Source organism: Camelina sativa, chromosome 17 (genome assembly GCF_000633955.1).
Source record: "Camelina sativa cultivar DH55 chromosome 17, Cs, whole genome shotgun sequence".
Taxonomy (NCBI): domain Eukaryota; kingdom Viridiplantae; phylum Streptophyta; class Magnoliopsida; order Brassicales; family Brassicaceae; genus Camelina; species Camelina sativa.
The window spans coordinates 16288509-16313042 of record NC_025701.1 but is presented as its reverse complement, the minus strand read 5'-3'; the positions used below and the strand labels follow the sequence as shown (position 1 = coordinate 16313042).

The 24534-nt window shown below is 33.5% G+C and overlaps 2 protein-coding genes, 1 long non-coding RNA gene and 2 other non-coding genes across 5 annotated transcripts; 3 read left to right on the top strand and 2 right to left on the bottom strand.

The window, feature by feature from the left end:
- On the bottom strand, positions 1469-3662 carry LOC104757400. Its single transcript, XR_002036240.1, has 4 exons — positions 3380-3662; positions 1929-2063; positions 1738-1798; positions 1469-1603 (listed from the first exon to the last, which is right to left on the bottom strand). It is a non-coding gene; the product is annotated as an uncharacterized LOC104757400 (long non-coding RNA).
- Positions 10912-11810, top strand: LOC104757399 (pathogenesis-related leaf protein 6-like). The gene is made up of 2 exons (XM_010480137.1): positions 10912-11290; positions 11450-11810. Exons 1-2 carry the CDS (start codon positions 10957-10959, stop codon positions 11596-11598), a joined length of 483 nt encoding a protein of 160 aa, XP_010478439.1. The 5' UTR covers positions 10912-10956; the 3' UTR covers positions 11599-11810.
- On the top strand, positions 12054-12133 carry TRNAL-UAG. The gene has a single exon. It is a non-coding gene; the product is annotated as a tRNA-Leu (tRNA).
- Positions 14110-14189, top strand: TRNAL-UAG. The gene has a single exon. It is a non-coding gene; the product is annotated as a tRNA-Leu (tRNA).
- On the bottom strand, positions 14439-16817 carry LOC104757398 (putative branched-chain-amino-acid aminotransferase 7). The gene is made up of 9 exons (XM_010480136.2): positions 16718-16817; positions 16322-16499; positions 16041-16217; positions 15812-15943; positions 15499-15594; positions 15284-15400; positions 15085-15180; positions 14875-14987; positions 14439-14751 (listed from the first exon to the last, which is right to left on the bottom strand). The coding sequence occupies exons 1-9, from the start codon at positions 16759-16761 to the stop codon at positions 14634-14636; spliced, it is 1071 nt and encodes a 356-aa protein (XP_010478438.1). The 5' UTR covers positions 16762-16817; the 3' UTR covers positions 14439-14633.

Below are 24534 nucleotides of genomic sequence, written 5' to 3'. Positions count from 1 at the left end.
ATAAATGAGAATTAGGGTTTAAATTTTATAATTAAAACGAAATTATATGTCGGTTTGGGTTTACAAATGAGGTGGTTAGGGTTTAGATTTTACAATTAAAATAAAATTATATGTCGGTTTGGATTTAAATGAGATGGTTAGGGTTTAGATTTTACAATTAGAATGAAATTATATGTCGGTTTGGGTTTACAAATGAGATGGTTAGGGTTTAGATTTTACAATTAGAATGAAATTATATATCGGTCTGGGTTTATAAAAGAGCGGTTTCCTAAAATAACATGTCTTATAATGAAAAAGGCTGTATTTATTTCCGTGGTTGCTGTCCTACCACTCGATTGTTAACCATCTTCCTTGACTTCGGTATATACTTTAGCCCATTTATTAAAATCCTAGGTTGTTTACTGAAATTACATGTTATTGTTTCAAAAACCTGTGCTACACTGTCCCATTGCGATATCTAGGCAGACGATTTCGAACTCTTCCTCAATGACCCTAAAGCGTTACTTTGGCACAATTACAAACGGAAACTTCAAACTATACTCTACCTGCCGACATGGATGTGCAAACTTTGTTAAACAAATCATGCTACATAGTAAAATAGCATGTTGTATTTGTAGATGTATGTTAATTTTTAGGACCGTCATAAAATAAAACAAGATACATGTCCTAATCATTACCTACAACTCCTACTGTCCCCTACATAACCCACCCTCTTGTCGGCTTCAGCTATCTAATACCCTAAGGTGTTGAGGGCAATCTAGTAAAAATATCCCTTAGAGAAATGGTATTTAACCAATTTTTCTGACATAGTGGTAGTTTCTTAATTATGTTCCAAATTAGTGGTATCTACTAATAATACCCTATTTTTTATATACTTAAAGCCGGTTGGCTCGAAACCTTATCATCACAAATCTTTCGAAAACCATTAAATCCCATTTCCTACAAAAATGAATGAGTCTAACATATTCTTTTTAAAAAAAAAATGTTAGCGTTGATCGGATATAAAGTGATGCAAGAGTTATAGAATCACTAGTATGTCTCCCGTGCTACGCACGGATACCGTTTCCTTTTCATAAAATATAAAATTTTATAAAACTAAAATGTAATTTTGACTGAATTTATAAATTAATGACAAAATTTAAGGTCCAGAGTTATAAATATTTTTCTATAACCATATAAAGGTTTTGCATTGTTCACATTTCTAGTTTGACTTTTCATTTTAAGTTTGGAAGTTACAAAAGAAAAGTAAGAGAAGATTTAGTGTACGTAATAGATCGTATTATTCACAGGTTTCAACCATTAAATATTGAAAATGTGTTTTAGTTTGAATTGAACAGTAGATAAAAAAACTTAGCTCATGGATAATGGATTACGTCATTAACATGATGAACACATAACGCATGCGTGCTTTCCAGAATGAACATTTTGCTTCGTTATGACTTGTGAGATAATCAGAGAGGGTTGATTTCCTTCGCATCACATTTTCTCTGGGACTGTTTCTTAAGTAAAGAAAAGAGCATGTGCCTTGGCTTTGCTTTCTCATCAGAGTAGTGCATCCTTTCCGGTGATAGATACTTTTGGTGTTGTCTTCAAGTGTTATGAACTGCACCCAAAAAAAGAGACAGAAAATCTTATCTTCCCAAAACTTTAGTGAAAAGAGTAAGAGTTGTGAGAGTTGAATAACACTTGCAAAAGGATGAAACAGAAAGAAGCAAAAGATATAAAAATTATGGATACCGTAAACATATGAAGAACTATGGTTTCTGTCAATTCTTATCCTACATTTTGTCTTGGCAACCTGCAAAAGGAAGTAGATAGGAAGATTCTTATCTTAGAACTAAAAAGCAAAAAGAAGTAAAAATTGTTGATATAAACTGTTTCACCAATATTTTGAGTTTCAAATCAAGAGAGTAGAGTGTGGTTATTACATTGCCTCTCGATTGTATCTATAGGCTTTGGTAGCATCGAAAGAGAATATTGATCAGTGATGGCGGTGGGAGGAGAAAATATGAACTCGAGTATCGTATGTGGAATAGAATCGCGACATCTAACCTTGATGAATTCTTTTGCGTAAGGAAGCGAAAGAGAAGAGACAGAGTAAACAATTTGCAAACCAACAATCAAAACCTTCGGAGGGAGAAGAAGATATATGACACACAAATAGTAGAAACATGGTCTCTAAAAATCAAAAATCAAATATTATTATTTGTAAAGCTTTTTAATAACTCATCAATACTTGAAAGCGAACAGAAGCAGGATTTCTATCTCCAGTTCCCCACGAAGCAAATCAAAAGAGTCGTTGAGATGATTGAGGTAAAGTTATTTTTAAAACCATGATAATATTAAATCAAACATCAACTGAAATTTTCTAATGTATTTCCTGTTTATTGGACTATTTCAGTGTATCTAACTATTTCATTGTTGAATATGTATTAATCTGCATTTCATTTGGCATAAAAGTTACAACAACTTATTGCTAACCTTTATAACAAAACGAAAACAGATTTGACTCCACTCAAAGAGGGCAACACAACAATCAAAGAAGGCAAAGAACAAGAATCACATTTGAAACTCCTATTCCTTTTCCGAAAGGTTCAACATGGGGTGAAGATTTAAGGACTTACAAAGATTTGTCTACAAGACATACAAGGAAGCATGTTTAGAAGTCTTTTAGACGAATGATATGTTATTTCTTTTAAAAGAAAATCTAAAATCTTATCTTAGTTTTCCATTCTTTAATTGTTTCTATTTTCTTAACTATGTTAGAAAATTATCAATCTGTATAACTTTCTTTCGTTAGTGTTCATAAAGTTCAAGACTTATTACTTAAACAATTTAAGTGAAATATGAGAATAGTCATTGTTCATATCAATCAATCCAGTTTAGTGAAGAACTCACCTTAAAGAAAAATAACATTTAAGATTCAATTAAAAGAGATGCCTTTTTTTCTTAATACTATGATTTTTAGTTGAAAATCTTATAATTTTCTTTTCTGGGTTATGAATTATTTTATGGTTGTCCGGAATTCTAAAAAGCTAAAATTTAATCAAAAGTTAAATAGGTCTATATTTCTTACCCCCATAATCAAATTCAGATAATAAAAAAAAAATCAGAATCCAAATCAAATACCAAATGGTAATCGGAGATGAAAAAAATTGATGTAAACATAGTAACCAAACAGGAGTTTTTTGTAACTCTCTATCATCTTCCTTATGCCAAAAAAACAATTTGAGTAATCATCTATCTCTCAAATCAAAATTCCAAATTCACATCTTTTTCAATATTTACAGAGGGGATTGAAAAACCAGAAGATATGAAAACAAACGAAAATCAAAATAACAATTCATACATAGAACTATAATATGCAGAATAGGATTACCTCATTACTGAATTCAATTGAGAGTTTTTTGTAATCGATACTGAATTTGGAGATTTGGTTTCCAACATCGCCGAAAAAGCTTCGATTGTAACTTTGTTTGGTGGGCCTTCCCGTCAAGATGAGTCAAGTGCATGCGCTTCCTCATTTTTTGTTAAGAATTTCGCGAATCAAAACAACAGATTCAAAACAAAGAACATAAGGTTATGTAGCCGACAAGAGATAACTAAGAAGATGTCGTCTACAGTTTCTTTATTTTTGGGGTTTGAGTTATTTTTTTCTTTTTTCATCTCATTTTATTAAAATAGAAAGGGCTATACAGATGACAAAATGAAAATTATCGACAAAAAATAAAATGAGATGAAAGGCCAAAGCCCATACAAGAACAAGCCCAATAACCCAAAAAACAACCGCATGAAGGAAGAGTCGATCATGTTCAACACAAGGATTCCTAAAAATGAAAATAACCACAATGCAACTAAAATCTTTTTACGATCCTTACCATTAAAAATTATAAAAGCTAAAGAAATTCTAATGGTCTAACCTATATAATCCATTAAATATAAAACACATAGTCACATAGACATAATAAATTAAATTTTTTTTTCATATGAAATATAATAACTTCAGAAGCTTTGAGAAATATATATAAGAAATTTCATTGATCTATTTATTTCAAACATCAGGACAAGTAAATAGATATGAGACGGAAACAGGTAATTCTGAAAATAATATAACACTATTTTGTAATAGTGAAGATACGACTCTACTCTTGGGAGCACGAAGTCTTAGACGCAGCCCTATACCTCTACACTCGGAGTTACAAGCCTTGATTTGGGCAATGGAGTCCCTCCTGGTGGTTGGTGTTACTGTCAAAATTTTGAGTCAGATTGCTGAGAGTTAGTCGCCTTCTCAAATTTGTTGGACGATTTTACTTCCCTCCTATCATCTTTTCCATCCTTTGCTCTTACCCAGATCCCGGGTGTGTCAAATGTGAGGGCATATTGTCATGCACGTTCTTGAAGATCTTTAGTTTATGAAATTTCTTTTGTAAACTCTTTCCCTCTGGTTTGGGCTACCAACCAGGAGTCATCTTTTAATTTAATGTTTGGTCGAAAAAAAGAAAAATTGAATACTAAACTGGTATGAGTTTGGATTATGACTGTTAATACTCCTAAAAAATATTTTTACAACCACAATCTCACACATACGTAATATATTATAAACTTTATAACAAATTTGGTTTTTGAAATTAATCCCGCACGTACGTGCGGGTCCGAACCTAGTTGGAGTTAAATAAGAGATGAATCAGTTATTGATTGTGCCATGATTTATCCCTAATCGTGGTGGTATTAGTGTGAGAAATTTTAGGAATATAGTTTTATAGTTTTTCTTTCATACACAGAAAGTTTCGCGTTAGAGAAGAAAAAATTGTTTTCCTACTAATAGTTAATATTTAATAATAACATTTAAAATTTTGTTAATTATCAGATTTGTTTATCAGATTAAAATTTTGTTAATTATCATACGTTTAAAAATCTATGTGGCAGTATATGATTGGCCAAGTGACTTGTGCTTAACAGGATTAAGGATTTCAAAAAAGAAAAAAAAAACACACAACGTTATCGCTTTTGTAATTGTAAGTGATGTTATAATTGATTTTTAGCATCTTTTATTTATGGTTATTATTTTCCCAAGTGTTCCTACTGATATTTTTAGTGCCACTTTTAAAATGATAAGAAAGTTATAGTTTGCATCATAATTAAGATTGATGTTGGTTATGTAATCTTAGAGTAATTAATATTGTAAATTTTCAATTTCAATTTTTTTTTTCTGAAAAACTGCATGAAACTAATATTGGTGTTTCTGTGTATGCTATATCTTTTGTAAAAAAGAAAACTTAATAATACATATCTTTGTTGTTTATTGGAATCAGTTATACTGTACATCAATTTACTTTCATATAGAAATTGTAAAAAATAAAGTAATGTCTAATTTCATAAGAAAAAAATAGAAGTAAGAATACATCCACTATAGCACAAAATTAAAATCAAACAAAAAAGGTTTTGATGAACCCATAAAATTGGAAGAAAGAAAGATACAGAGGAAACTACATCAACTAAGAAGTTCTGGCAAATAACGTTGAAGGCCACGCTCTGTAGTGCACAAATGTTGACGCTCATTTGTAGGTGAGCTTTACTCTCATCCCAAACTTTGGGGATACATATATATTTGCCATTATGAATGGAGACTATGGAGTAATATGTTGATATACTTTTTTTTTAATGAAATGTTAAAATTAATTCAAAAGAAAAATAACTTTTGTACATGAGTGCAACGTTTAACTGAACATAGAAGCTGAGAAAAATATGAAAGACTTAGACTCTAGACTGAAACCACATGAGCATGCCGTTGTCGTACCGCCGATCACCTATAGGCTATAGCTCGTAGCAATGTGAACCGGTTCCTGATTTGTTTGTCTCTATTCGATTTAAAGAGATGCAGAGTTTAATATACTTACCCAATAAAAATAAAAATTGTTGATACAATGTAACTTATCTCAATCATATGAAAGGATCGAGATCAGAGTAAATTGAAGTCCATGAAATATAAAGGAGCTAAGAAGAGTGTTCGTCTCGTCGTTCTTCTTCATGGATGTATACTGTATAAATATAATCCTACTATATTAATTGAGAAGTACAAATATGAAACTAACCTTAAAATGTGTAAAAAATTACATTCAATTGCCATTAGAAAATTTTAATTAAGCTTAATTAATTTATTTAAATAAATATAATTAACTAAAAAATAAAAAACACTCACAGATCAAATATTAAAAAATTTTAAAAAATCTAAAAAAATATTTTCTCTCTCTAATAAATTATGGATGAAATTACTAATTATTTTTTTAATAAAAATATAAACCAATCAGAATTTTAAAAACTAAGATTTTATATCCAAGTATAAATACAATTATTTTTAATAACTAAATTCGAAGATTTTGTTAAGATTTCAAATTATGATTCTCCTATCATCTTTATTTTATTTTATTTAGAACTTTCATATAATACTTATAATTAATCAAATGCATATTTTTTTCTGCATATGTTATGATTTGAATTTTCTTAAAACGAAGATATATTACTCAATGTATGAAAATGTGTGTTTTAATTTCCACATTGGCGGGTTGGTAAAACTAAATTTATATAGATGATAAATTAATAATTGTTATTTACTCACAATTATAATATTAAAATTACTATTTTATATTTCACAAAATGATGCAAATACAACAAATAAACAATATAAAACTCTAATAATATGTCAAAAATAAAATACTATAATATTCTAAAATAATTAGTATTCAAATAGACTAATAGATTTACATAACAATTAAAAATAAATTTTATCTCAAACAAAATAATTTAAAAAAATAATTTTTATTATTATATTATAAATGTTTTTTAAAGTATTGATCCGTGCTTAAAGCACGGGATATATCCTAGTTATATAATAATGCAAGATCAAGTTACTTGGAGAATCACGGCCATATGCACATGCAATCATATGTAAAATTTATTACACACTGATATTAAAATGTATATATCTTCAAATCATATACAAATTTACATGACCTATATAGGATAAAAAGACGACGAATACAAATCTAATCAATCAGATCAAATACAAATTTACAGGATATATCCTGCAGGAAAACAGACGACGACAAATCTATTCAAATTTATGTTTCACTGGACAATGCTAGATACTAAATGGGTAATGCTTCAATCGATAAACAATAAGCAATCTCTATTTGTTCTGTTTTTTGAGATCAATATTCTAAAATAAAATAATTTCATGAATATTATTTTGATTGTCATATCTTATATAAACAAGAGAAGGTTTCTTCTAAACATTGTTTGACGCGATGATATCTGGCGCTTTATATAGTTGACACTTGTCCATTGCTAATTATATATGGTCACAATTGTCAACTTAATCCCTTGGTAATTAAAAATTTTGTCTTAACAAACAAACAAATGAGATTTGAACATGCAACCCCTATATTTCTCTTCCTCCCATACGGTATTTAAATTGAAGCTCGAATTTAGTTTTAGTTTTGAATTCTGCTTTCGAAAACGTAACGTCTTGCCACCAAAGTAAATTAAGTCATTTGATAATTGCTTTCTTACTTATTTCCAATTAAATATTAGTAATCTGTTTTCTATAAAATTATAATCCAATAGGATTCAATTTCTGATTACTTTTATTATTATTATAATCTCTCTCCCTCAATCTACTGGAAATCAACACCCCCACCCCACACACTAACTACGCTTTTAAAAATGTTACAACCTAAAAAAAGTGCTCTCTACTCTACTCTAGAGTTACTCTCTAACGATGACCACCGGTAAAAATAGGATTGTTTTTGGGAAGCTCCATACTTTAGAAGAAACAATCTCTTACTCAGCTTTAAAATGTAAATCAACTACCTAATCCACACCACACCTATCTCACCTACTGTATGTTAAAAACCTCCTCTCTAACTAATTTTTGACTTGCTTTCAGACATGCAAATATAATAAGAGAAGGTTTCTTCTAAACTTTGTTTGACGCGATGATCTGGCGCTTTATATAGTTGACACTTGTCTATTGCTAATTATATATGGCCACAATTGTCAACTTAATCCCTTGGTAATTAAAAATTTTGTCTTAACAAACAAACAAATGAGATTTGAACATGCAACCCCTGTGTTTCTCTTCCTCCCATACGGTATTTAAATTGAAGCTCGAATTTAGTTTTAGTTTTGCATTCTGCTTTTGAAAACGTAACGTCTTGCCATCAAAGTAAATTAAGTCATTTGATAATTGCTTTCTTACTTATTTCCAATTAAATATTAGTAATCTGTTTTCCATAAAATTATAATCCAATAGAATTCAATTTCTGATTACTTTTATTATTATTATAATCTCTCTCCCTCAATCTACTGGAAATCAACACCCCCACCCCACACACTAACTACGCTTTTAAAAATGTTACAACCTCAAAAAATTGCTCTCTACTCTACTCTAGAATTACTCTCTAACGATGACCACCAGTAAAAATATGATTGTTTTTGGGAAGCTCCATACTTTAGAAGAAACAATCTCTTACTCAGCTTTAAATGTCTCTTTCTAGACGAAAATGTAAATAACCTACCTAATCCACAACACACCTATCTCACATACTGTATANTATTTACTTTCAGACATGCAACTCGCCTATCTAAGTTCGAATATCTGTTGATTGGGGAAAGCAGTGTCTCTCTTTGGGAAAAACTTGTCATTAGAACACATGTCAAACTTCTTACACTCTGGACAGACTATTTTTATTTGAATGCAACATCGTCAACCCAATGTTTTTTGAACTCCAACAATTCCGCAAAAGATATTATATTTCATATACATCTGGTTAATTCTGTATTTGTTTTTTCCCCATTCTCCAAAATGTAATATATATTGCTTCCAATTAAATCAGTTTTTGTCTTACTTTTCACATCAGTTTTTCCGGATATTCGTACAATAATCTTTTAAAGTGAACAACAATCTTATAGTCTTTACTATTTTCCCCAGTAACTATTTCAAGGCAAGTATTGTCCCGTCAATTTTAGTTGGCAAAATTTATTAAGACCCAAAAGAGTTGTACATGATTGAACAAAACATCGTCCCAAGGATGAAGGCCCAAAAGACCCAAGGATGAAGGCCAGATAATATGACCAATTTGTATTTTATTTTTACTACTATTACTTAAAACATCGTCTTGATATTTTTAAGGAATATTTGTTTTTGGTGTAAAGCGAAAGTGGTTGAAGTTGTGTATTGCGCAATAGGTGGCACTACATTTCATGCACTAACTGTAATTTGAAAATAAAAAACTCTGGTTTGACCTTGACACGTCACACTTTCTCTCCATCCGAAGCTGTGGGAATACTCCGGTGTGTTGTTTTCAATGAGTCCAGAGTGTGGCAATCCGTTATTTCATAGTTTTTTCATATTTTTTTTAATTTTTTTTGTGTACTAACTATTTGAAGGTACTATTCAAACTAAAATTGCCAACCCAAGTCACTTTTTTATTCTTAGGCCAACTTAGATGAATTGGATGACTATGTGGCTTAGCTCATCAAAGACTTAATAGGGAAGACATTCTATTCCAATATCAAAGAGTCTACATGCAATTTCACGGCTTTATGTACCAGAGTTTCACTGTCAGTCTGTCACATCTATCAAAGACGATCAACACCACTTAACCTTAGAACTTGAGACACACATGTGGAAAAATTTCCAACAAGGAATCATAAACCATTTACGCTTGAATTTTAACATTTTCAATTTTACATTTTTCCCTGTGTTATTTTAACAGATAATTACTGATGATGTAAACCAAAGCTTAAAATTGAGGTTGAAGTCTCTCCAAGATTTGCAAGGGATAAAGGCATTGATTGGGGTTTTAACATTACTGGTCTATTGTTGACAGGAAATACAACAACAAAAGTAAAACAACTTCTGATGTTAGGAGAATCCAGCAGGAAAAGGGAATAAAATCACTTGTCGTTTCATCTGCAAAGCAAAGACAAATACAAGCCACATAAAAAGAAGACAGTACAAATTTCAAATTTCACCGTATATGTATTACAAATTGGTAGCATCCCAAAACAACACATTCTAATTGTAAAACAGAGAGATAGTTTAATCTTTTATACATTTTGTTATTTAATAAATTAAATTATACATCAAGGTTTGTTTTTAGTAATGGATTGTTGGTTGAGGTTGGATATGGATAAATTATTATTTATGCTATGGATTGTTCAAATTTTCGTGTGGTGATGATGTCAAACATAGACAATTAGCAGATCTTTTCATCAGAAATGAATGATTTTAGGTTTTTAGAAATTGATTTGTTGAATTTAGTATTAGACATATCTCTTAAGGATAATATATGTACCAAGTAAAATTTACAAGAACAGGAAGTTTCTATTTTTTTCGTTTAAGCTTGTGGATAACTCTCTTTTGAAGAGAGAAATAATATTTTTCAATAATTTAATATATAGGATTTGATTGTAAAATAAAAGTAAAAATAAATCCGTGCATAGCAAGAGTAACCTCTATATACATATAAATTGGTAAACCTCTCCAGTTTTATGCTTTTGTCATTATTTTATTATTATTTGTGGTCACTTTGATTCCTAGCAAGCAGTACGACTTTTTGATCACTAATTACATTCTTTTGCTTATTCTAAGCTCTCTGTTGTGATCAGACCTTAGATATAGCTTTAGATTACGTAATAGCTAGCGATCGATAACTAAAGGCATGATAACACTTTTGATCATTTTACTTCACTTTAAAAATAAATTTGAATTTTATAAAAAGAAAAGTCAACGTCCCAATGTTAAAGTTTTCCCAAAACCACTGAACCGAATAGAGTAATAGTCACATATTTGCCTATATAAATAAGGGCAAATCACTCCTCAGACTCACAACATAAACCATATATACATCTCCCTCTTCCTAGAATCATCACTAAAAAAAGTAAAATACGATAATGAATACTTTCAAAACTCCATCACTCCTAATCGTTGCGATTAGCTTTCTGGTTATTGCAACCAACGCTCAAAACTCTCAACAAGACTACCTTACTGCTCACAACAATGCCCGTACGCAAGTTGGAGTAGCGAACCTCGTGTGGGACACAACGGTAGCGACCTACGCATTGAACTATGCAAATACTAGAAAAGCCAACTGCAGCCTTATTCACTCCAACGGACCATATGGAGAGAACCTAGCCAAGGGAAGTGGTAACTTTACAGCCATAGCGGCCGTGAAACTTTGGGTCGACGAGAAACCTTACTACAGCTACACTACCAATGCTTGCACAGGTATATCTCTAACTCTAATATTATTAAATCTATATCCCCTGGTCCATACAACAATTTCACAATAAGTAACATAGACACAGACGCAAAACACGATTATCTGATCGGGTGTAAGTGATTAATAAAGATTTGACTAAGCTTGTTGAATTTTAAAAACTACAGGTGGACAACAATGCTTGCATTACACGCAAGTGGTGTGGAGAGAGTCAGTGAAGATAGGGTGTGCTAGGGTTCAATGCACCAACGGTTGGTGGTTCGTCAGTTGTAACTATGACGCACCCGGTAATTGGATCGGAGAGTACCCGTACTGATCCTGATCACTTGTATAACCCTAAAATAATAATTACGCATAATGAATAAAAATCTAATTTGAACTACTGCATATTAAAATATATATGTTGTTTAATTCTCAAGGATGTAAGTGTAACCATTTATGATTTTCACATAAAGAGTTTTGCCATCTTTTACAATTAATCAAATGTTTGTTTTAGTGCGAAAGTATGTTCTACTCGTAAAAAATGTTGACTTTTTCCTATTTACACATCCGTTTACACTGTAATCGTATTTGCAGAAATATCGAATTAAATTCAACATTTCAGTATTAAATCATTAATTCCATGTCACACTTAGAACGGTCCAATTTCGCTAACTAACTTTGTTCTTCTTGTTAAATCAGTTAAAATTCTATGAACGAATCGGAACAGAGCATTATGCGATGACTGCATTGGTTAATTAGTAAAGTTAGCAACGATCATGTACCACTACAGACAGTTTGGCCGAGTGGTCTAAGGCGCCGGATTTAGGCTCTAGTCCGAAAGGGCGTGGGTTCAAATCCCACAGCTGTCAACATTTGTTTTTTTTTTCAAAACCATCAGCATCAGTTTGCACAATAAGGAATTTGTACAAGTTTAAATCAAGAGATCCTCCTCTTTATTCATATAAATCGTAGCTCGAACACGAATGTAGAAAACTAGAACATAAACAATAATATCGTCAGATAACTTTTTTTTTTTTTTTTGTGTTTCTTTTGTTATCAACTACGTACACATGGGCAAAACACTACTGAATGACGTCGCATGCGCCATGAGCTAGTTGTCAAACACTACTCTCTCTCTCTCTCTCTCATAGCAATAGCATCTTTAGAGTTCTACATGCTTAAGTTGTTTTTCTTTGGTTTATTTTTTGGTCTTCTTTATCCTTTGATTTCCATTTTTTTTTTCCTTCTATATATTTTATCAAGAAACAAATTTACTTAAACACAACCATCGATCTCGACCACCCAACCCTTGGCATCTTCGATAACTCCCAATTGAATATTTGTTAGCATCATGTGAAGCTTCGTACACAATGCTTCTCCTATCTTGTATGTTACCCTGCGGTAAAAGATCGATAAAAATGACGCTATATCAACCACAAAATCGGAAAAGATTGGATGAAAGCGTTTGTTTTTTTTTTTTTGTAGAAACTAATCACTTTTTGTCATGGAAGAATACCCATAATAAAAATGGTAAGTTAGCGAGGTACGTTCGAGAGAAGAAACCGTACCTGGCCATAGTTGAGAATACCAGCACAAGGGCTTATTGAAAATTTGAAATGTCACCATAAGGAACGATCTCTCCTTTTGAAAAGCTCTCACCTTGTTTGCATTTGGCCACATACATATAATCTGTTGGAACAAGAGCGAATCTAAGCTCGTCCATTTCACATTCACATTTCTTTCATCTGCATCACTGTTTTAATGCATGCAGTAAAATATATAAATAAAAGAAATTAATCTTTTTTACAAAATAAAATCAGGATTCTTATAACTAACGAAAGATTAGTAAAATAAATAAAAAGAATTCATCTTTACAAAATATGTTATATTTACTATTGTAAGAAGAGATGATGGAGCCATTTGATATATAGATGAAGACAAAGAGAGCACGCAAGAAGTGAGTTTGAGCTTTGAGAACGACTAAAACACTTTGCTTTTATAGAGATATAAACAACAAACAAAACCTTCGAATTCCATATCAGTCATTAATTTTATTTTGTTTCGTCCACGATCGATATCGTTATTATTTAACTATGAATTTTGAATGTCCAATTTAGCTAGTATAGTATTTTTAAAGACTTAAGGCCTTCGTTGACCCAAAATAAAAATTAAAAAAAAACTTACCCTTAAGGGCACGACTAGTTCAGACGTAATGAATGCGGATGCCTTTTTGTGGGAGTTGAACACGTTTGCAAATTGCAAGTTATGAATGTTAACTTTTGTACGATAAGTGAAGAGAGTAGAGGTGTGGATTCGTTTGCAAGATAATTATACTTCACTGAACGGATAGCATTTGGATATATATTACCAATACAATAGATTTCCTGATAAAAATGAATCGAAATGTGATTAAAATAATAACACCAATAATCTATAGAAAATAAATTTATGTATAATGGGCATATTATATAACTAATCACAAATGTCTGATATTTGCCAAAAAAAACTATATTTAAATACAAAATTTGTATTTTTCAAAAGTTTAATACGAGAGAGATAAGTTACATTTATTTTTGCCACAGTTATTCCATCTTGTGATGAAGAGTTTTCAACCAATGTACTTACTGAAGGTGGGCATCTTTTAAAAAAAACAAAAACCAAAAAAGCCAGTCTGTCCACCACATCCACATGCATTGCTTTCACAGACGTAAATTGATCTAGTAAAGTCAACGTCTATTCCATTTCATATGCGATTTAGAAAATGCATGTGGACTTACGCCACACGTAAGCAGTTTGCAGAGCCAAGGTTGTGGTCTTTAAACAAATGACAATCAAAACAGCATCTGACAGTTTGGCCGAGTGGTCTAAGGCGCCAGATTTAGGCTCTGGTCCGAAAGGGCGTGGGTTCAAATCCCACAGCTGTCATCTCATCAATTTATTTTTTTTATTTTTTTAAAGGTATTGTATTCTTTGGTCAACAAACTCTTCTTAGCTTTAATCCTCTCATATAAAAAAAGCCTAAACACATCATCTGCAAATTTCACGGCATATATATTTCACAATAATATATGCCCTGAAATTGCAATCACTCTATCTGGAGCTTGCCTCTTTAGTGTTCTCTATGACAGGTTTCATTGAGTAATAGAATTTGTACGAGTTGCTCTTATTTTAATATATATTTGAGACTTTATTGATGCTTTAAACTTGTGAAACAAGATATAAATTAGTTCTTTAAACAAAAGATAACACAATTTTTCTAGCTTTTCATCATTCTTAAGTGTTTCTTTTTGGCCTAATCTCTTTTCTTCCTTGATTTCTTTCTTCTTTGATATCTTTTTTTATTTGACCAGGAAACGAATTTATTCCAATTCAACTACTGATATCCACCATCCAACCTTTGTTATCTTCAACAACTCCAGTTTGAATATTGGTTAACATCAAGTGAAGCTTCGTAGACAATGCCTCTTCTCCTGTCTTGTATTTTATTCTGCGGTCAAAGATATAGATATAAATGACCCGAAATAAACTTTAGTCTTAATTAAGGTAACCGGCAAAGCGAAAATATCTGATTTGTAAGGGTTTATTTTTTGAGAAAGATATATATAATCACTTTTTGTCATGGAAGGTCACGGTTTCAACAGCTTTAAGGACCATTGCAGTCCCTGTGCAGAAAACTTCTTCTGCCTCTAGTAGCTCATCAACAGAAACATCCCGTTCTTGAATCTGTGATACATTGTGAAACATATATATATATAATCTTGTCAAGATTCATGAAATGTCTATACATGCGCGAAAGAGTATTGTTAGATGGAGCTGGAACCTGGTAGCCAATATCACGAGCTAGCTCGCTTATGCTTTTCCTTGTGATTCCTGGTAAAATGGTTCCTGAAGTTGGTGGAGTGGACACAATGTTTCCCTATAAAATGAATGATTACTTATGAGTTCATGCAAACGAATCTAAATGTACGTTGAAACGTTATATCATATATATGTGATATATTATTTATAATGTTCTTGACCTTGAGAATAAAGATGTTACAAGTAGAAATCTCTTCGATGTTTTTACCAGTCGCCGCGTCCAGGAACAAGACATCAGAGAAACCCGAGGATTTTGCTTCAACCAAAGATTTTAGAACCTTCCAAATTTACCAGAAATTAGCTAGATATATAATTCAACAACGTATAACTTGTTGCTTGGACATCTATTTATCTCTGGTGTCTATTTATTACTTACTGGAGAATAGTTGGTGCAACTCTTCACACCCCCTGTTCCACCGGAGTGGGCTCGGCGATGCTTATCATCAACTTTGAGGTTCAAGCCTGAACTTGCCTACAAGACAGACAAATTAAATTAAGAGTCTCGATGTAATAAAGAATCTTTAGGCATGTGGCCATATATATTTAAAGCAAGTGACAGAAGTGCTAGTCCATTGATTGTTGACAAGTTAGAGCCTAAACGTTATTATTTTATATACAGATTGGATCAATACTTAAAATATTAAACCGAGTTTACTTGACCAATTGCATTTGATAACAAACAAACTCACCTTGTGATAATTTCCAACAGGTGATGTGTAAATGAGGAACGTATATTCAGGTGCTGAAGCTACTCCAAGGATAGCACCAGTACCTATGAGTAGAGGCCTAATATACAAAGCTCCTTTACCGGGAGGAGGTACCTAAAACCAAAAAAAAAAAAGTACAAATCTTAGCTACTTAAAGATTAACACGTACGTAGTACTGAATACTGATCACATGGAACTAGAGAGTTCATACCCATTTGTTGTTGGCAAGCACCGTTTGCTTAACTGCTTCTACGAATTGGTCCGGAGAAGGAGGTGTCATACAAAGCCTATCCGCACCTATTTGCATACGAAGAGCGTTTTCGTCAGGCCTGAAAAGTGTGATCCGTCCATTTTCTGTCCTGTACGCCTTGAGACCTTCAAATAGTCCCTACAAAACCCAAGCCAAGAAGTTTATTTTTTTGTGTCAACTCTCACAATTAAGTAGAATCGTTTTGATATCGCGGTTACTATATATATCCTCAAGAAGTAAACCTGGCCATAATTGAGAATCCCAGCACAAGGGCTTATTGAAATATCCCCATAAGGAACAATTTCTCCTTCTGAAAAGCTCTCTCCTTGTTTGTATTTCGCCACATACATATAATCTGTTGGAACCAAAGCGAATTCGAGCTCGTCCCATTTCACATCCGCATATTTTTCTTCTTCTCTACTGTATAATGCGTGCCACACACATACACCCAAATTAGTGAATGAAAGGGTTTTAAATAAATAGAGAAGGGACGAAGATGGGAAATGAACACGAGAAACCAAAATCAGGATTCTTATAACTAAAGAATGGTTCTTTGAAAATAATTAACGTAAGAAAACCTTCATATGAGCTCCAAAAAAAAACATCCATTTTTATTTAAAGATTACATATATATTCACCTTGTAAGAAGAGGTGATGAGGAAGGATGCGCAGAAGGAGCCATTGGATATAGAGATGAAGACAAAGAGAGCAAGAAAGTGGTTTGAGCTTTTGAGAATAACTAAAACACTTGGCTTTTATAGAGATAAATAAACAAACAACCCCTTCGAATTCCATCAGTCTTTTTAAAAAAATGAATTTTAGAATCTTAAACTATATTTGTCCCAAAAAAAAAGAAAAAAAGAATTTTATGTTATGAATATAGAGTTTAGGGATAAAGCTCTTGTGATTCTTATTGATTATGCTCGAGGTTACAAATATATATAGTAGAGTACAAAGGCTAAAGCCTAAACCGACATAAAGAGTAATGGCCGAGTAAGGCTTCGGCTAATGGGCCGAAGCTGTATGGACTGAGTATAGCCAATGGACCGAGACTCCATGAATAAGATACGGGCCGGTCTAGTGAGTCCACTAAGTGTTTCACAACACTCCCCCTTGGACGAACGACCGTGCCTATGTTGGATGGGATCGCTGCAATGTGCTTAGGGGATGCTGCCTCATTAAAACCTTACCAGGAAAACCCATTGGGACAAAACCTTGGTGAAGGAAAAAGAGTACAGCACACATTGCTCCCCCTGTTCCAAACATCACTCCAAGTCCCTAAGTCTCCGCATACCAATCTGGTGCGAGAGCTTCTTGAAAGTTGTTGTCGGTAACGATTTGGTGAAGAGATCGGCTGAGTTGTCACTTGGCTGAACTTGCACTATCTGAACTTCTCCGGCCTTTTGTTGTTCATGTGTAGAGAAGACTTTGGTAATATGTGCTTCGTCCGATCTCCCTTGATGTAACCTTCCTTGTGCGATGCAGGCTGTGTTATCTTCATAAATTACGGTTGCTTCTTTGCCGTCTTTGACGATACTGCAATCCGTCCTGATATGTTGAGTCTTCAATCTCAACCATACATACTTAAACTTTCTTTGCTATAACCTGCATCAGCTAAAACCAACTAAAACCTTCCTTGTTATAGTTAGTAAAATATAAACCCAAAAATTAAATGTTCCTCCGTAGGTAACATAATAAATACTTAATTTCACTCTAGTGCCTTTGGGTTTGTCAAGAACTAATTCTTGCTAGGAGGTTCACGGCAAAACTTATGTTTGGTCTAGTGTGGCTAGCCAAGACATTAACTCTCCTATAGCACTGAGCTATGGCATTTTAGGACTGAGAACTTCCTCATTGTCCTTCTTTGGACAAATGGATCTTTATCCAAGTCAATGCTCCTAACAACCATTGGGCTAGTCAATGGGTGAGCTTAGTCCTTATTAAAACTCTTGAGTACCTTTCTGTATATCCCATCTGATGCACAAGGATACCATTGTTTCTGTACTCAAGCTGCAATCCCAAACAGAATTTTGTCTTGCCTAGGTCTTTCATCTCAAACTCTCTTTTGAGATATTCCACAGTTTGGGCGATTTCCCCAGAGGTCCCAAGGATGTTCAAATCATCCACATAGACTGCCATTGTCACAAATCCTTTGTTTGCAAACTTCTTAATAAATATACATAGACTGATTGGGTCGTTCCGATAGCCTTTCTTTGCCAAAAATTCGCTTAATCAGTTATACCACATTCGACCACTCTGTTTCAGTCCATAAAGCGATTTGTCTAGCCTTATGCAGTACTGTTCTCGAGAACCACTCTTATCTTTGAGTTCTATTCCCTCTGGTAATCTCATATAGACTTCATTATCCAGTGGACCATATAAGTATGTGGTGACAACATCCGTTAACCACAAATTACAGCCAGACTTATTAGATATCTAAAAGTCATTGCATCCATCACAATGGAGTATGTCTCCTCATAATCTTTGCCAGGTCTTTGAGAGAATCCTTGTGCTTCAAGCCGTGCCTTATCTCACGCTTTCATTACTCTCATTTCTCTTTCTTACAAAGACCAACTTATGTCCAACTGGCTTTCTATCAAGTGTTGTCCTTAAGGTCGGACCAAAACACATTACTCTTCTTCTAAGAGTTTATCTCCACGTCTAACCAATCTTTGCTTTGAGTATACTCTAATATAGACGTGGGTTCATGATCCTCATTTATTTCAAGTGCTACCTTGTATGCAAATATTTCATTGATGTCGACATCATCTTTGCGGTTCCATTTTATTCTAGACATGATATAACTTATTGAGATCTCATTATTATCAATACCTTCAGTTCCTTGAGGTTCAGCGTCCCAAACCTCAATTTGGTACCTTAGGATTTGCCGCGGCCATGTCTATATTTTCTGTAATTCCCTTAACCTCGGTCTATTTTGCACCTTTAGATTTCCGATGGTTCTTATCTTTGGAACCTACTGGTCTACCTCGTTTCAAACGGGTTCTAGACTCTGTAGCAACTTGATTATTGTGTTCGTTCTGAACATCAATACGTACTGGTGCATTACAAGCTGGTAAGTACGATTTTCTTACTCTCTTTGGGTCAAAAGGAATCTGGCAATTTATTAGCTAGCTTTCACATATATATAATTCTTTGAACCTCTGCATCTCATGCTAGAGTCCGAGGATCTTGCCAATTTAAGGATGTTTGATTCCATAATATTTTCCTTGACCAGCTTGTCTTTCTCTGCATTTCTCTCCACCCAACATAGGGAATTCGGATTCAGCAAACTGACAATCCATGTATCTGGCCACAAAATAAATCACCCATAGTTGGCTCAAGATACTTAACAATGGTGGGAGAATCATATCAACATATATTCCCATCCTCCTTTGAGGTCCCATTTTTTCTTTGTGATGGTGCAATTCGGTATATATATGGCACACCCGAATGTTCTTAAATGGGATATGTCTGGCTTATGACCCGTTAGTCATTGGGAATATTCATACTCACTAGATGGCCTGATGCGTATAAGCTCTACTGCATGTAATATTGTGTGTCCCCAAGCCGACACAAGAAGCTTCGACCTCATGAGTAATGGTCGAGCAATACATTTAATGAGGGATTCATCTAATCCACTCTCTGTATGTTCATGTTCCACAGGGTGGTCCACACTTCCCCCCATGGACATACCATTATTATTAAACGCTTGGGTTATATGCTCACCAGCACTGTCTAGACTTATAGTCTTGAGTGGATAATCTCTTTATTTACTGGTGATGGCCTTATAATGAGTTTCCCTTGTGTACACGCTACACACGTGAGATTCTTAGGGATAACTCTTCTCTCTTAGGAGTGTGCCCAGCTTACGCATCATGTTAGGACCCGGATGGCCAATCCAGTCATGCCATAAAGTGAATTATTGAACATCTTGTTCATTTAACATTCTGTGCTTTGCCAAGTTAGCCTCTATCATGTTAATCTTAGCATGGTATAAACCAGTGGCTAGTGCAGGTATAGTCTCTAGGACTCTCTTTTGTCCTTTTACATTTTCTATAATATATAGGAACTCTCTAGTTCCTTCATCCTTGGTTTCCACATGATAACCATTTAATCTTATATCTTTAAAGCTCAACAAGTTTCTCTTGGAGCTGGGTGAATATAATGCAACACTTATCTCAAAATGTGTGCCATAAAATGTATGCCTGGCCGTAGCCTTCACTTAGGCTTGCTATACCCGCTTATCTTTGCTAATATTGGCATTTTCAAAATTGTGTGGCTTAATCCACTATCCACCACACTTATTTTCTTGTCCTTAGCCATTTCCAATAATGGATAAGAAGTTAAACCACATAGAAATTAAACCAAAGCTATATTTAGGCAACCAGAAATCTCATAATCTAATTGGTCATCATTCTCATGGCCAATTTTCCTTCACCATCGAGATGCACCAAAATTAGTTTCTGGATTCTTTTCAAATTCTCTTGATAGAGATTAATTAGATGTTTAGGAGTTATGCATGTCTTTATCCAATGGTTCTCCATACCATATCTATGACAAGTGGACTTGGTCTTATGTTGCGGTTTGATATGACCCGCGGCCTTTCCCCCGACCACGGCCGAAGCCTAATCGGTTTCTACGGCCTTGACCATCATAATTATGCCTTTGGTAAGTCCCACGACCAGGACCACCATGTCCACTTCTTCCTTGGCCACGGCCACTCTTGTCCCTACGGACATAGTTAGACTCCTTGGTCTCTTTTGGCTCTATAGGCTCTTGAGGAGTTTCTTAGTCATATAAACCTTGTGGGCTTCATTACACTTTTCATCAATAATATCTCATTGTTTTGCTCATCTAGCATTAAACAAGAGTTTTAGGTCTGCGTAGGTTTTAAAACCTTTCTCGCAATATTGCTGCTGGAGCACAATGTTATTTGTGTAAAATGTCGAGAATGTCTTCTCTAACAATTCCTTCTCAATGACCTTAGTATCACACAACCTTAGGATTGAGACAATCTTTAAAAGCTCTGAGTTATACTCATCCAGGGATTTGAAATCCTGGTTCCTTAGGTTTTCCTAATCGAATTGAGCCTTTGGTAGGAGCACCATCTTTTGGTGTCCATATTTGCTTTTAAGCTCTGTCCAAAGGTCAATAGGATCATCTGTTGTGAGGTACTAGCTTTATAAGCTCTCAGCAAGATAATCATTGATATCTATATTTTCAGTGCAATCATCATTGTTCTTAATGCATTCGCATAGATCATATTTGGAGATTATTAATCTTTGACATTCACAAGATTTATGACATGCATCATATCATTAGCATAAGGTATTAGCTACCGTTACCATGCAAATAGGTCATGCGGATTTGCCCCCGTTACCATGCCTTTAATTTGTTCATAGGCCATGTTAAAACATGCCTTGCCTTTCTTATAATTTTTGGCTTTGGTGTTTTATCTCATAATTTCGAACTTAGGACATGCGATATTTGAAATCGAACCATGCTTTAGGCCATGCGATATTTAAGATCGAACCATGCCTTATCTTTGCTTATAATTTTCGTGGTTGAATATGTCTTGTGTTTTATCTCATAATTTCGAACTTAGGACATGCGATATTTGAGATCGAACCATGCCTTAGGCCATGCGATATTTAAGATCGAATCATGCCTTATCTTTACTTATATTTTCGTGGTTTAATCTATGCACACAAGACAACAAAACTAAATAGCATGCAACAGTTTCCTTTTCTTAGATAATCTAGAAATTTTCCTTTTTTCTTAACTTTTTCTTTTCCAATTAGGAATTTAAACAAAAGTTTAGGGACCTAGACTTTCTCTAGGATCCCGATTTTAGTTTGGTTTTTAGGGTTCTTATGCAACCTAAATTTACAGGAAAATTCTATGCCAAATTCGATTAACAATACTCTTATGCAAATCGATTTAATTTCAAAGATGCATGCAGTTCCAAGTTTTAACTATCCTAGAACAATCAGATTAATAATACTCTTATGATATTCGAATTTAACAATTTAGTTCTAGGGTTCTTATGCAACACAAACAATCAAGCAATCATAGACAATTTAATCAACCAATTCGGATTTTAAGCTTGATGTAAGTTTGGTGCAATTATCAATCAATCTAACAACCTAACAATCCGATTTAAGGAATTTAAACTTTGTTAGATTGTGTACTTGGATGTTTTAGGGTTCAATAGTTTTAGATCCAAGTTCGACTATGGTTCTAAGAGAGTTTTGATCTTGTTTACCTTTCACCAATTAGGGGTTGACTAGAATTGATCTGGGATCTAAAGACCTCAAATATACCTTCGATTTCTGATTATGAACCACGAACCTCGACCACAGACTGCTATCGACCCGATCCTCGTACCGCTCTCGAACTGCTTCCGGACTGCTCTCGGACAGATCCTCGTATCGCTCCCGTACCGCTCTCGGATGCTTCCCAGAACCTCGTACCGCTATCGACCAGATCCGTGAACCGCTCTCGACCAGATCCGTGTACTGCTCTCGACCAGATCAGTGTAACCGTTAACCTCGATAGGGTTTTGAGAAAAACTCGATCACGAGCTAAGGATGCTCGTGTATCAACAGAAAGAACTTCAAGATCAAGAGAGAATCTCGAAGGAGATGAAGAACAAGAGGCGGTTTAGGGTGTTTAGGGAAGAAGAGAATCGGCGGCTGTCTTTAGGGTTTTAGGGTTGAGATTATCGTGCTGATAACATGTTATGAATATAGAGTTTAGGGATAAAGCTCTTGTAATTCTTATTGATTATGCTCGAGGTTACAAATATATATAGTAGAGTACAAAGGCTAAAGCCTAAACCGACATAAAGAGTAATGGCCGAGTAAGGCTTCGGCTAATGGGCCGAAGCTGTATGGACTGAGTATAGCCAATGGACCGAGACTCCATGAATAAGATACGGGCCGGTCTAGTGAGTCCACTAAGTGTTTCACAACATCTTAAACTATATTAGTAATTTTTAATTAGATTAAATGCCTTAGTTGACCCAACAAACAAAAGAGCTTACGGTTAAGGCACGTCTAGTTCAGTTGCAATTAATGCGGATGCGGGTGTGTTTGTAAAACTATTTATATGATTGATGAAGCGACTAGAATTGGATGTGTTTGCATGATAATCTTTGATAGAGCGAATGCAATATAACACACTTTGAAAGATAAGTTAGAACGTATACATGTACTTTTTTCTCACTACACACAAAAGCTTGGGATGTTTCGATGCAGAGTTTTAATTAATTTGGAATTTTGATATGTTTTACAAAGACATGAAACAGTGCGAAACAAGTTTTACAATTGATTTTAAACGCGTATTGTATATACACTATTCAAAACCGTTCACAATAACCATGTTTACTGGTGAGCACATCATAACCAATTAAGAAACTTCTAAAAGTGGCCATTTTTTTGTTTTTAACAAAAAAGCCAGTCTTTATTTTATATATACATTTGTCCCCATATGCAAGTTATAGAGATTTAATTTTCTTTAGTGAAGTCAACTATTCTAAACATATGATGTGCAAATGGGAATATTACCTAACTTCTTATTAATTTAAACTCAAATAACCAAAGTGGTGGGTAATTAATTTATGTACTTGACTAGATGATTAGTCCATTAAAATAACAGATTTTTCAAGAATATAATTTAATTTGAAATTAATAATTTAAGTTTATTATGAATTTTGACTTTCGTGTCCATGGTGTAAATTCGAAATTTGCATGAATAAACTTTGAAGTTCCAAGAAATTAATAAATTTTGTTTCGATCCATTATGATAAAGAGATATATGTACTTCGGCATTATAACTCAACAATTAATTAAAATGTAATAAGATTTAATTGCAATCAAACTTTCGAACTACAGACTCAGTGTAATGTATTATATAGTATATTCTAATTTCTTTTAGATAAATTAACTTTAGTTCTGATGTGTAAGTCTATAATACTCTTGTGAATTTATAAAAAAAAATATATATTAAATTTGATTGATAATTGCTGTGTTTTTTTTTTGGCAAAAAATACCATAATATAACTCGTGAAGTTATTTAAAAGCCGACATGTGTAAACAAAACTTAAGACTATTTCTCAAATACTTTCAAGTAGGGGATGAGGGAAACTGGGAAAGCATATGGTAGATTAGGTTTGTTAGAAAGAGGAACAAACCAATATCGGCCAAACTTTTGTTTCCTTGTTTTTTTTCTTTTTTTGGGCAAGGTTTCAAATTTTTAGGCTATTCACTATGTATATCCTAAACTTTTCATTTTGATTTATGATATTTACATTCATATCAAAAAAAAAAAAATATATATATATATATATATATATATATGTTGGCCAAACTAGTAGATGATGGATGTCTATTATTTTAAGCGCATATTCCACCAATTAAGAAACAAAAAGGATATATTCTTGTTTATCAAGAAA

Coding starts and splice junctions, on each gene's coding strand:
- LOC104757398 (XM_010480136.2), bottom strand. CDS start 16,761: ATGGCTCCTTCTGCGCATCCTTCCTCATCACCTCTTCTTACAAG. Junction 16,218..16,321: donor GGATTCTCAATTATGGCCAG/GTTTACTTCTTG, acceptor TGGGTTTTGTAG/GGACTATTTGAAGGTCTCAA. Junction 15,401..15,498: donor GTTGCACCAACTATTCTCCA/GTAAGTAATAAA, acceptor TAAATTTGGAAG/GTTCTAAAATCTTTGGTTGA.
- LOC104757399 (XM_010480137.1), top strand. CDS start 10,957: ATGAATACTTTCAAAACTCCATCACTCCTAATCGTTGCGATTAGCTTT. Junction 11,291..11,449: donor CACTACCAATGCTTGCACAG/GTATATCTCTAA, acceptor TAAAAACTACAG/GTGGACAACAATGCTTGCAT.